The sequence below is a fragment of the Molossus molossus genome, unplaced genomic scaffold (genome assembly GCF_014108415.1).
Source record: "Molossus molossus isolate mMolMol1 unplaced genomic scaffold, mMolMol1.p scaffold_m16_p_8, whole genome shotgun sequence".
In the NCBI taxonomy this organism is placed as follows: domain Eukaryota; kingdom Metazoa; phylum Chordata; class Mammalia; order Chiroptera; family Molossidae; genus Molossus; species Molossus molossus.
The window spans coordinates 85,388,640-85,401,770 of record NW_023425402.1 but is presented as its reverse complement, the minus strand read 5'-3'; the positions used below and the strand labels follow the sequence as shown (position 1 = coordinate 85,401,770).

Sequence of the window (13,131 nt, the reverse complement as noted above, 5' to 3'; positions counted from 1 at the left end):
ATATATATATATATATATATTAGACCAGACATTGATCCCTGGCTAACAATTTTGAGCTCAGATCACAGTATTATGTCTCTCTTTCTATACAGCTGATACAGCAACCCTAAAGGTTATTGCTGTGATTATGCTCTTACTACTCTCTTCTAATTTCTCTCCTTGCCCAGCCAAATCACAGAACATACACTGGTGTTTTTATTTCTCTTCAGTAGACACCCAAACTTCTATACATGCTAAACTAAACTAAATTATCCCATTATCCAACCTTCTTCTCCTATATTCTGTATTAGATGACATCACTGTCCTTGGAATTGTTCAAGCTGGAAATCTGTCAAAAATCCTTGACTCCTCCTTATTCTCCAAATCCAATCAAGTGTGGGCAATGTGTCTTAATTCAGGTCTTGGCTTACCCTCCCATGGGCTTTGGATAAATCCCACAACTGGTTTCATTTCCCAAGTCTTGACTTATCTGGTCCATTCTCCACACAGTAGCTACTGAGTATCTAAAACCCAAATCTGGTCCCTAATCCAAATGTCTTTCTGCTGTTGACCAGCCTTACGTTATTTTGTAGTACCTTTTGTATTAGTTATATTATAATGTAAAAATTCCTTGGGTAACATAAAAGACATTCTATGATCTGTCCTGCCTACTTTTCCATCTATATCTCCTACCTTTCTCTTATTAGTTTATTTTATTTCAGCCATACCAAGTTACCTGAATTTCCTGAAAACTCTGTGTTTTTACAGAACTCCCAGTTTTTGAACACCTGATTGCTGCTGTTCATAAGGCCCTTCATCAATTTGTTTACCTACTCATTGATGATGCCTTGACTTTAGCATTACTCTTTTCTGAAGTTTGCCTTGCTCAGGCCCATGTATTGCTTCCTTCTCTGATCTCCAAAAACAATTCAAACATGGTTCTATTGTTGCACATAATGATTCCATTGTGATTTGCTAGTTAATAATAAGAGGAAAGGATCAAAGGGAAAGCCAGACATTGTAGGCATGTCATTTGGGCAGCTTCACCAGGAAGCTGCAACTTTGCACTCCCCAGGGAATCACTAGCTTATTCCCTGAAAAACACTGGGGGAAGGGATCCAACAAAGGGAAGACAGACACATGCCCAGTGAAGTTGGGGTGACATAGGGAAGGTACTTGCCTGCCAGTCAAACCTGGAGACAGAGACAGTTAGCTAGAATGGGCATGGCCACTGCAAACCCACAAAAATTTGGGAATATATAATCCCCTAAACAAAGGAGTTCATTCTCTTATGACATTTGGTTTGAGATTAGCACTTGGCTTCCTTGCATTCACTCATGTTTCCTCCATAGCCCTGTGGCCCTGTGACCCCATGTGCAATGAACTGATGGACTGCAGTAGGGAACATAAGCTAAGCTAGCCTGATGCTGGATTGGACCCAGCTCCAATATGGAAAGGAGACTCTGGACACTGGCTCTGATTTTAGCTCTACTGAAGCCCCAGCTACAGGTCTATGTCTAGACTAAAGGAAATGGAACTTTGGAGACCCAGGGGTGTAATTCCACAGGAATCAAACTTTCTTCTATATTACATCCTCCCATGTGAGTCTCAGAAAATTCTTTTTTTGGAGGGGCTATTGCAAGAAATCCACCCCCACTAACAGGGGGAGAAGAGGCCCTCTCTCCTCTGTTAACACTCCCAGATTAAATTATTGTCAACTTAGTTCAATTAAACTATTGTCAATTTATTGATGTAAACTATTGTCAACTCAGTTCAGAGCCATGGGTGTTTATTATGTTATAAATAAATAAAGCAAGCAAGTCAAATGTGCTGTGATTGTGATTAATTCAAGTTCTACACACCTGAATTCCATTAAAAAATGTGAAAACTTGGTTAGTGATGTATCCCTTTGTTACAGCTGGAGATACAAAATAAGATCACATCTCTTTGTATTATTTAAAGAGTTAGCCATTCTCTGGGGACTGAACCCAGAGGTTCATTTCTCTTAAACTGCCACAGGGTGTCACTGCTCAAGCTAGAAGATTATGCCATTCCATCTACAATGATGTGGGGATAATGGACTGTGAGGGGAAAGCTACAGTTCTTTTTTTTTTTTCCCCCTGAAAACATGTCTAGAAACAGAGTTTATTTTGTGATAAAATGGTTTGTACATTTTATTTTATTTTTTAAATTAATTTATCTATTTTTGTTACAGATGCTTCTTCTTTTTCCTCCATTGATTCCCCCTCCCCCTCTCTCCCCGTCCTGTCCTCAGCTTTGTTGTCCATGTCCATTGTTCATGCATACATGCATGTAAGTTCTGTAGTTTATCTCTCCTCCCCCCACCCCCTCTTCTGGGGATTGTCAGTCTGTACCCCACTTCCATGTCTCTGGCACTACCCCATTCCTCAGACTGTTATGTTCATTATATTCCACAAATAAGTGAGATCATATGATACTTGTCTTTCTCTGTTTGGCTTGTTTCACTTAGGATAATACTCTCCAGGTCCCTCCATGTCGTCTCAAAGGATAAGAGATCTTTCTTTCTTACACCTGCATAGTACTCCATTGTGTATATGTACCACTGCTTTTTTATCCATTCATCTACTGATGGACATTTGGGCTTTTTCCAGATCTTAGCTATTGTAAATAGTGCTGCTATGAACGTGGGGGTACAGTGATCCCACTTCTAGAAATATACCCTAAGAAGCCTGAAACACCAATCAGAAAGAAGCTATAGTTCTTAAGGGCTTAGAAAGAAGAGTAGCGAGTTGGTGCTCATTATACTTATCTTTACCAAAGAGCTCTCACTTTCAAACCCTCAGGAGAGGTTGGTTCAGAAGAACCAACTCAACCAGTTTTCAAGGCTCAGCCATATATTGTTTCTAGAATTTGGTTTTGACTCTGCACCATCAGTCCTCTGGCCTCCCTCATGGTCAGTTCCAGTCAAGAAAGCTCTCATGATTTTTCCTTGCCAGATGGTTTAAAGTGTTATGTTTTGGTTTACTAGATATATTTAAATATCAGTGAACTTCAAAAAGGAAGAGGATAAGACTGATTGCTTTGCTCCATGATGGGTCCTTAACTCTTTAAAAATAGCAGTATAATTTCTAACCTCCCCCTGGTACTTGTCTGTCATTTATATTATTAAGAGAGAAAGCTTAAGTAGTTTTTTACAGAACCAAGGAGGTTTATCCAAAATGACTGACCATCTCCCCCAGCAGAGATAGAAGTTATGGTCAGTACTTGAGTAATAACATCTTTGGCTATTAAAGAAATTAAGTTCTATCTCTTGGCAAACAATTGCGCTAATATTTGTAAAGCTTTCTTTTAAAATACTTTTGTTACTGGTGGGAGTGGGGTTCTTGAGGTACTGTTGGCATAAGAATTTCCAGAGGCTCCCACAGGAGGATGAAATATTGTAGAAAGTTTTATTTTTATGGAGTCAAACCCCTGAGTTTCCAAGGTCCCATTTCCCTTTGTCTCTCCAAGGAAGAAGTCCCATTTTGCCTTTAGCAAGGCTAAAATCAGAGCCAGTGTCCAGAGTTGTTGTTCCATATTGGAGCAGTGTTCAACCTAGCATCAGGCTTACTTAGCTTGTGTTCCCCGCTGCAGTCCATCAGTTCATTGCATGGGGGGGAGGGGGGGGTCCGCAAGGCCATATGGCAATGGAGGAAACACGTGCAAATGCAAGGAAACAGGAGCAAAATAACCCCATGAGCCAAGAGTCAAACGCAACAAGAGCAACAAAAGAGTAAATTTGTTTAGGGAATTATGTATTCCCAAATTTTCATGGGCTGGCAGTGGTTACACCCATTCTGGCCAACCATCTTTGCCCCAGGTTTGACTGGCAGGCAAGTACCTTCTCTGTGTTACCCCAACTTCACTGGACATGTGTCTATCTCCCTTTTGTTGGACCCCTTCCCCGGTGATCTATGGGAAATGGGCCAGTGGTTCCCTGGAGAGTGTGAAATTGCAGCTTCCTGGTGCAGCTGCCCCAGATGACATGCCTGTAATGTCTGGCCTTCCCTTTGCTCTTTTCCTATTATTAATAACTAGCTAATTACAATGGTATCACGTTCATATACATTTTATCATCATAACATAATATAAATGTGAAAATATTCCTAAATGAAAAGATATTTGTTTTTTTAGTTACTCTTTGTCATAACTTCAAAAAGAGCTCCTGAGAAACACTGAGCCAGGACCAACTACATAATGTGTAAGGCCCACTGTAAAATAAAAATGCAGAGTCCTTTGTTAAAAGAATTATTACAAATTTCAAGAGGTGACTGCAAAACATTAAGTCAAGCTTGGGCCCTTTGGAATTCAGGTCCCACGTGACTGCAAAAATTGCATGCCCAAGCAGCAGCCCTGAGCCAAACTGACTGAGATCCCACAGAGCAGGTATAATTATAAGTCAAGCAGGACTCTGATGTCTTCTAGTGACCAGTATCATATTTTATCTACATCTAGGGTATGTTGCCTTCCAAGGCTCTCAGTGTAGAATAAACTTTCACATTCATTTTAGAAAAACACAAACAAAAGAGTAGAACCATTAGCACATAGTTTTAAGCCAGTAGCCTCTGAGAAGATTCTAGCATTATCATGTGAGTTCCTTAAAGAGATAGTGTGCCCCATTTGTCCAAGTCTAAGAGCATTGATTAGATTTATTCTTTTAGTCAGATTTATACAAAGGAAATAAGAGAAAACCAATGGGTGATAAGGCCTCTTCTCAGTGACTAGATTATGAAACAAAATTTGGACTTGGCAGTCTCTGATTTTCCTAAAGAAATGGAAACCATTTATTCATTTTTCTACCTGACCCACTGGTCCCACTCAATGTGGTTGGGATCATGTTCCCTAGGACCACCCATAACTCAATGGTTTAGATTTGCTTTGCAGTAGGTACATAATAGACTTAGAGCCTTCAGTGTTGCAGGTGATGAAAACTTAGGTAAGCAGAGATTCCTGAGAGAATGAAGTGGTTTAGGCTCATTAAGCTGTTAAAATTTAGAAAGGCGGGGTTTATTTTTGCTTAAAAAAAAAAAATCTTTAGAACCAAATCCCTTGAGACTAATTGTTAAGTTATTGAAATAGCACAATTCACATAGTTCGGGTTTTTTAGTTCCATATAAGCAGTCACAGGAGAGAGAGAGAGAGAGAGAGAGAGAGAGAGAGAGAGAGAGAGAGAGAGAGAGAGAGAGAGAAGAGAGAGAGAAGAAAGAGAAAGAAAGAAAGAAAGAAAGAAAGAAAGAAAGAAAGAAAGAAAGAAAGAAAGAAGAAAAGAAAGAAAGGAAGAAAGAAAGAAGAAAAGAAAAAAAGGAAGAAAGATCTATCAGGAAGACATTTAATTAACAATGGCTTCTTCTACAATGCAACAGGTATGTGGAAAAGGTATTAACAAAAACAGCTCTGTTTTCTCTTCCTTGAGGTTTTCTTAAGAAGTAAATTGTGACTCTGATAATGCAGTTGCAGGAACACTGATTCTTCTTTATACGCATTTGGGTCATGTGCAGAGAGAACGTGTAGAAATATGGAAGTTGATAAGTGCAGGATTTAACACGAATTGGTAATAAAAGCAGAGCCTTTAAAATATGTGAACAGGATAATGTGCTGCCTTTGGCCAGTGCACCATGTTTCCTGGGAAAACAACTTGGAGTCCTGGAAAGGGTTACCTCTTCCTAAGTGGCTGAGTAAAGTATTTATCAGTATTGTTCACCTAAGTGAAGCAGAAGGTGAGAGCAGTTACCTGGGCTTTTTACATACAATCCCATGCCTTTACTTTCTTAGGAGAAATCTTTTTCTGGTGAAATGTATTATTGAATGCAGTGTTCATCCCAACAAGGAAGAAGGATGAGAAAAAAGGTACTTTGATGGAGCTCTTTACGTATGAGGCATTGTGTTAAGGCTGTTTGTATGTATTATTTAATAAGTTAAAATTCATTAACACTTAATATTTAATAGAAATTGAACAACTAAAAGAAATAAATAGCTTGGGTAAGGAAAAAAAGAATTCAAGGAAAATAGAAAGAATAATTAGTAGGGAGAAAGACACTGTAAAGTCATAAGTTTCAAAAGTGGTCGCTAAAGCAGAGGAATATATAATATGAAAACACTGAATTTAATGATAAGGTTAAAAGAAATGAGATCACATTAGAAAGATCGGAAAATTCTTTATTATTGTGGCCATGTTCCTGCAAATTAATTACTTTATTAGGGATTGCAGAAGACATTTATATTTTAATAATTTAGCAGAATAAAGTTCGGATATGGTATTTATTCATAAGCTGAATAGACAGCAATTCATTATGTTCCAAATCTTTAATTTTTGTGCTTTTTATAGAAACATAACAGTAATGGAGAAAAGGCCAAATTTTTCATTTAATTTTGTTGCAATCCATGTATCTATATATTTATACTAATAGGTTTAAAAAAATAGAAAAAATGACCCTTGAGCTACATAGCCTTGAAAATATTGTTTTATGCATTTGGCTTTCACAGGCAACCGGTCTGAAAGGTGTGAAAGGTATGGCCGTTGAAAGGTTTAAATCGATGGTGCAGGGCACCTGCAGGAAACCTGCCAGCTACACCGTGGAGAACGGAGAATGGGATTTACTTAATAGCACTGTTTGATGAGCTCACCAAATACTCATCATCCTGCCTGTTCCGTAGCGAGTGTGTGAGCAATACAAATACTAATGTATGCATCACATTATGTGTTTCAAAGAACTTCACTATAGTTCTTAGAGTGGATTAGCTAATTAAAGCCTCCAAATGCTAAACGGGAAGAAAGGCAAGCTCCACACTCTATAATTTGAAGGTTAGAAGGATTAAGACTTTTCCAAAAGTGGAATAGTAAGGTGATTCATTAAATCAGTCACTAAGCCAGGAACACAATGATGTTTTAATTAAATCTTAAAATTTATTGTTGCTTTGGAGTTGCCTTTAGTACAAGAACATTGTGTGTGTGTGTGTGTCTGTGTGTACCATATTCATTAAAATGAAATTATTTGTTATTTCTCTTAGCTGTTCCTTCCAAGAAGTAAAGTGATTTAGAAATAAACCAATAAAATGGTCTTCAGCTCTCCTATGCGTTTGAATGAGTATACTGAAGGGGATTTAAACCTTCCTGTCTCTTTCATAAGACTGCATTTTCTCCCAGTATTTTTTTCTGTGGTGATTTTTCACTGGTCAGCAGGTGGCCAACGAGATGATGAGCAGTTGAAGTTGGCACCAAGATGGAGGGAAATTCCTTGCCTCTTATTTTCTCCTACTTTTTTTTTCTTCCCCTGGGAGGATGCTAGAAGGAATAGGAGAGAAATGTTATGTAGATATTAAAAATCCCTATGGTAGCTGTTAAGAATGAACGGACAAATAATTCAGTTTGAAAATCAGTTGTACACATTTTAGAAATTTTGGGATAAAAATGTTTTGGCAAAAGCATTTTTCAGAAATAAGCCTGTTGTTTCTGTAAGTAACAGTGAAGGCATTAGTTGGCAGACCCCAAGTGCAGTTTGGTAGCATTCTTATTATGTGGTTGTATCACCCATACCCCCCTCCCCCTTCCATCTTTAGTTCCATTGCTGAAATAGGTCCTGTCTCACAGTTAGGACATTGCTTCTGCACAGGTGGGTTGTAACTCCTGAGCAGGAAGGAGATTAAACTGCCTGGGACGCAACATTTAAAATCAGTTGGAGACAGCTTTTCATTTCAATCTTCATTCATTCGCCTGTAGCTTACAGTTGTTTTCTTTCTTTCTTTTAAAAATCCCTACTGACATTTGAGAACCAAGTGGGAAAGCTCCTTTGACTATATGCTGCGAAGAACACAGCCATAGGGGACAACGACAAAACTACAAATCCTCTCCTCGCCCACTCTGTCCTCTCTTCAAGCCCCCACATCCTCTGCTGTGCTTCAGGCACCCTGAGCGTGGCTTTCAAAGGTCTGCAAAAATCCTGTGCTTCTTCCTCGCCCTTCCTTTAGCTTGGTGTAGGCTTTTTTTGTCCCCTGCTCAAAGTCCACTCACTCACTGAGAGCCGGGTCAAGAGTTTCACCTCACTGGGAACATGCTTGTCTACCCCAGCCTGAAATGATCTTGTCCATATTTGATGTTTGATTTCACATTTTGCCTAGACCTCTCTTTGGTCAATTAATGGCCATTGTTACTTTTTACATGTGGTGCAGGATCATTTAGTTTGTACGTGTTTTGATGTGTTTTGTCTCTTCCGCTGTTTTACAGACTTTCCACAGACATGGACTAGTTTACGCTTTCTCGTTCCTTTCATTGCGTCTGGTGTGTTGTAGGCACTCAATATTCAGTGTGTGTGATGGTGCTCTTACACAACAGAGGCTGCGAATGTATTGTCTATCTATTAGTAGTTGCTCAGGTCTGACATGTGGGAAGTCGTTGATGGCCAAAGGCTTTCTGCAACATTAATAGTTATGCTTTTTATTTAATAGTGTTTTTTATATATGCTGGGTTTTATGTGCAAAATGAAGATACTGGACCAACACAGGAACAAGTCGCTTATTTTTCTTGTGGTGGCAATGGCTTTCGTTCCTAAAGCTTGCTAACCATCTGCTCTTGGGTCTCTGTGTGGCCCGCACAGAGGAACTTGTCAGGCTGTCACTGTCGCCTGTAGTTCACTGCATGGGGCTCTGAGGAGAGCTGGGAGGTGCACTTGCTCCTCACGAAGTGAGGGTGGTCCACCCTTGGTCTTCACCCACTCTGATTTAGCTGCTCTGGCTGGTGAGATGTTTAGCAAGGCTTCTTGATTGGCTGAAGAGGATGATACTATCAGATCGTTAGACATCCTTTAATGATTCTTCTTTTAAACAAGCATGAAAAAAATGGAAGCATAATGAAACACATGAATAAAACGATTTTCAAATAATAACCTCCAGGTCCCATAAAGCAATAAACCTCAACAAATTAAATCTGATTATGTATTCCTGACTCATTTGAAGAAGAACTGAATGTATTGTCTAGTAGATAGTGTTCTTTATATGTGTACAAGGAGGACCAATAAGTTCAATAATAAACCTATTCCTTCTTCTCCTCCCTCTTACCTCCTTCTCCTCCTCTTTCTTTTTAATTTCAGGCCCTGGCATAATGGAAGAGCTTACCAAATGTTGGTGGTACGCTTTGAATCAAGAACAGTATAAACAATGGTCATGTAAACTCATTAGGATTCTATGAAGTTGCAAATACAGATTGAGATGAATAACTGAGAAAGATCATAAGTAATATTTTAGCATACATTATCTTCCTTGAGTCTTTTACGTCTTTCTTGAGATTTTCTATGAAAACTATATAAAATGTAGACTGTTTTATCTATTATCTGACAAAATTACGTATGTTCCTGCTTTTCTAAAGGAAATGTTCAATTGCTCCGAATATGGAAATGGATCTTGCCCAGAAAACGAAAGGCCCCTGGGCATCCGAGCTGCCATGTATTCATTTATGGTGGGAGCCATATTCATCACGGTGTTTGGCAACCTCACCATGATCATTTCCATCGCCTACTTCAAGCAGCTTCACACACCAACCAACTTTCTTATCCTCTCCATGGCTGTCACTGATTTCCTCCTGGGGCTCACCATCATGCCGTACAGCATGATCAGATCGGTGGAGAACTGCTGGTATTTCGGGCTTACCTTTTGCAAGATCCATTATAGTTTTGACTTGATGCTTAGCATAACGTCCATTTTCCATCTTTGCTCAGTGGCCATTGATAGATTTTACGCTATCTGTTACCCTTTACGGTATTCCACCAAAATAACGATTTCCGTCATTAAACGGTTGCTAATTCTCTGCTGGTCAGTCCCCGGAGCATTTGCCTTCGGGGTGGTCTTCTCAGAGGCCTACGCTGATGGAATAGAGGGTTACGATATCTTGGTCGCTTGTTCCAGTTCCTGCCCAGTGATGTTCAACAAGCTATGGGGGACCACCTTGTTTATGGCAGGGTTCTTCACTCCTGGGTCTGTGATGGTGGGGATTTATGGCAAGATTTTTGCAGTATCCAGAAAGCATGCTCGTGCAATCAATAACTTGCCAGAAAATCAAAATAACCAAATGAGGAAAGACAAAAAGGCAGCCAAAACTTTAGGAATAGTGATGGGTGTCTTCTTATTATGTTGGTTTCCCTGTTTCTTCACAATTTTATTGGACCCTTTTTTGAACTTCTCTACTCCTGTCATTTTGTTTGATGCCTTGACGTGGTTCGGCTATTTCAATTCTACATGTAATCCCTTAATCTATGGTTTCTTCTATCCCTGGTTTCGCAGGGCACTGAGGTACATTCTGCTCGGTAAAGTTTTCAGCTCACATTTCTATAACACTAACTTGCTTACTCAAAAAGAAACTGAGTAGATTTATTCTGTATGAGTGAATTGAAGAAAAAGAACTAAAATTAAGAAGAATAAAGACACTTAAAGCACGTGTGTGTGTGTGTGTGTGTGTGTGTGAGAGAGAGAGAGAGAGAGAGAGAGAGAGAGATTTTGGCTACCATGGAAAGCTCTTAGTTTCTAAGGTTTGAGGGGGAAAATGAGGAATCTTCTTTTTGAACTAAAAATCCCTCCTTTTCAGAATGCTTCAGATGCTCACCACTTCTAGGTAGAGAAAAAAAGAATCTTAGAAAGGTGAAGAGGAGGACAAGCCAGGGATGGGATGCAGAGGAAGGGATCAAAACACAAGCTGCCCTCTTTCACCACCACACACAGTTCGGGGGATATTTCCATTTACTTTTTTTTAATTATTATTTTTTCTTTATTGATTTTTGAGAGATAGGAAGGGAGAGAGAGGGAAAGATAGAAACATCGATGAAAGAGAATATCGATTGGCCACCTCCTGCATGCCCCCCACTGGTGATCGGACCCACAACCTGGGCATGTGCCTTCACTGGGAATCGAACCAGCGACCTCCTGGTGCATGGGTTGACACTCAACTACTGAGCCACACCGCCCCGGCCCATTTACTTTGCTTCTTCAATGCCTGACCAGATGTACTGTGACACATCTACAACCAAAAATTATAGGTAAATAAATATGGAATTAACAATTTCAAAACCACGTAGTCTATCAGGAATCAGTCATTAGTTAGCTGAGAGTTAGATTTTACTGTTGTGAGGTTAAACATTTTTTAAATGAAAGAAGAAATGGAAACTGTGTAACTGGGGCCACAGATTCAACCAACGTTTTCATTCATGTATCATCTTAATTATAGCAATTTCTGTGTTAGTAGCAGGAGAATTTTATTCAGTGCCTTCCTTTCTTCTTCAGGCTCATCAACATTTTGTATTGCTAATTGGTATCCTGATTTTTAATAAATGTAAAATACAAACCCAAAAATGTTGTGAATCCATCATTTCTTTTTGCTCTGTGTGTGTGTGTGTGTGTGTATGTGTATTTGTGCATGTTAGAATAGTGAGAGAAGGAAACAAAGAAGAAAACTACTATTTACAGGGTGGGGAGACCTCAAGTTCTATAATGTTTTTTATTCAGTGTCTTTTGAACTATAAGTTGAGACCCATTAATAACTTGTGATCAGCAACCAATGGAGTGCTGGTAAGTGTTTAACACCTGGCTTGGAAAAAAAAAACAAAACAAAACCCAATTTCTAGAATTGTATTATTTTCTTGGTATATATAAAAAATAATCCTTATTAAGCCAATTTCAAGCTGTGAATGTAATATCAGCTTCTTTTCAAAATTTTTGCAAAGTTATCCTATTCTTGTAAGTGGGCATGAGTGGTCCCAGTATACTCCTGGCTGCAAATAACATTTTTAATGAGCAGCACTGGAGTAGAGGAAACTAGATAATCTCAAATACATTATTTGTGCTGAGGGTAAATATTGCCTCATTTTAAATTTTATTTATATATGTATATGTTTTGTGTGCGTGTGTTTTTGCATATGTAAGTAAAATGTTCACAAAAATTTTTTTGTTTAATTTCTTTATTTACAACATTTCAATGAACAAATTGACCTTTTTTTTTCTCTTTGTGGGAAAGTTTACATCATTGCCCACAAATTTGCTTTGACCTTATTGCACAGATCACAGCTCAGCGGTGACCACTCAGCTGTCAGCTAAGGTGCTGACCTTGCCTCGCTGCCCAAACACAGCCCGCACCTGTTGTCTGGACTGTCCATCGCCTCTGACCGGCCCCTCCCTACCGCCTGTGTGGTGCAGGTGGCAGAGTGGAGCTTCTTGGAAATGGTGAGACTACAAGTACAAAACAAATGGAAAAAGAGATTTTTCAAGAACAGCGAAATTAAAGCCAAATGCTTTTATAAGACCTAATATGGTATACTAGATACCGTTGAGTATTTATTTCAATAATTCTTCTTAATGAAATGATTGTGTTTTGGTATTTAAACATGCACATATACGTAAAGACTTTCTGTTTCTATTTTAAAAGACCCATTGCTAAGAAATGAGCGAAATAACCCTGGCCAGTTTGGTTCAGCGCTTAGAGCGTCGGCCTGTGGTCCAGAGACACCTGGGTTCGGTTCCGCTAAGGGCATGTACCTCGGTTGTAGTTTGTCCCCGGCCCTGGTCGGTTGTGCGGGTGGCAGCCATTCGATGTGTTCCTTTCACATCGATGTTTCTCTCTCTCTGTTCCTCTCTCTTCCTCCCACTCTACCTGAACAAAAAAATGGGAAAATGTCCTCGGGTGAGGATAAAAAAAAAAAAAGAAAAAAAAGAAATGAGCGAAATAGATTTTAGCCTCACCGTAAAGTGGAATGATTTTGAATGAATGTTTATTCAGTTTACCTCTCAATTCATTAATATGTGACTTTAGAAAATAAAACTAAATAGCTTGATGTAAGGCTGCCTGTTGATATTTATTGGAACGGGGTTTATGACTGTTCTTTCTGCAGAATGATGATGTCTGTGATGGTGGTTATTTTTATGCCGCTGCTTACAAATGAAATAAAAAATTGGCAGTCCTATGTGGACCATAAAGTTTCTTATGATATTTCTCTCCTTGTATTAGAATTTTATTTGCACTTTACAACATCATTGAAAACAAATTGCTCCTCTGCAAAGTTCTGCTCATTTTCTCTGTACCTTTTCACGGCACTCTTCAGTTTCGTGGTGTCGTCGTCCTGCCTGGTCAGCCAGGGAAAGGGTGGCCCGGCCTCCTGT

The 13,131-nt window shown here is 39.1% G+C and overlaps 1 protein-coding gene across 1 annotated transcript; it reads left to right on the top strand.

Moving 5' to 3' along the window:
• Positions 1–4,508: 4,508 nt before the first annotated feature.
• On the top strand, positions 4,509–10,354 carry LOC118621845 (trace amine-associated receptor 2). The gene is made up of 2 exons (XM_036249243.1): positions 4,509–4,525; positions 9,355–10,354. The coding sequence occupies exon 2, from the start codon at positions 9,362–9,364 to the stop codon at positions 10,352–10,354; it is 993 nt and encodes a 330-aa protein (XP_036105136.1). The 5' UTR covers positions 4,509–4,525; positions 9,355–9,361.
• Positions 10,355–13,131: the final 2,777 nt, after the last annotated feature.

Bases quoted from the DNA above. Each gene is read 5' to 3' on its own strand.
- LOC118621845 (XM_036249243.1), top strand. From the start codon at position 9,362: ATGTTCAATTGCTCCGAATATGGAAATGGATCTTGCCCAGAAAACGAA.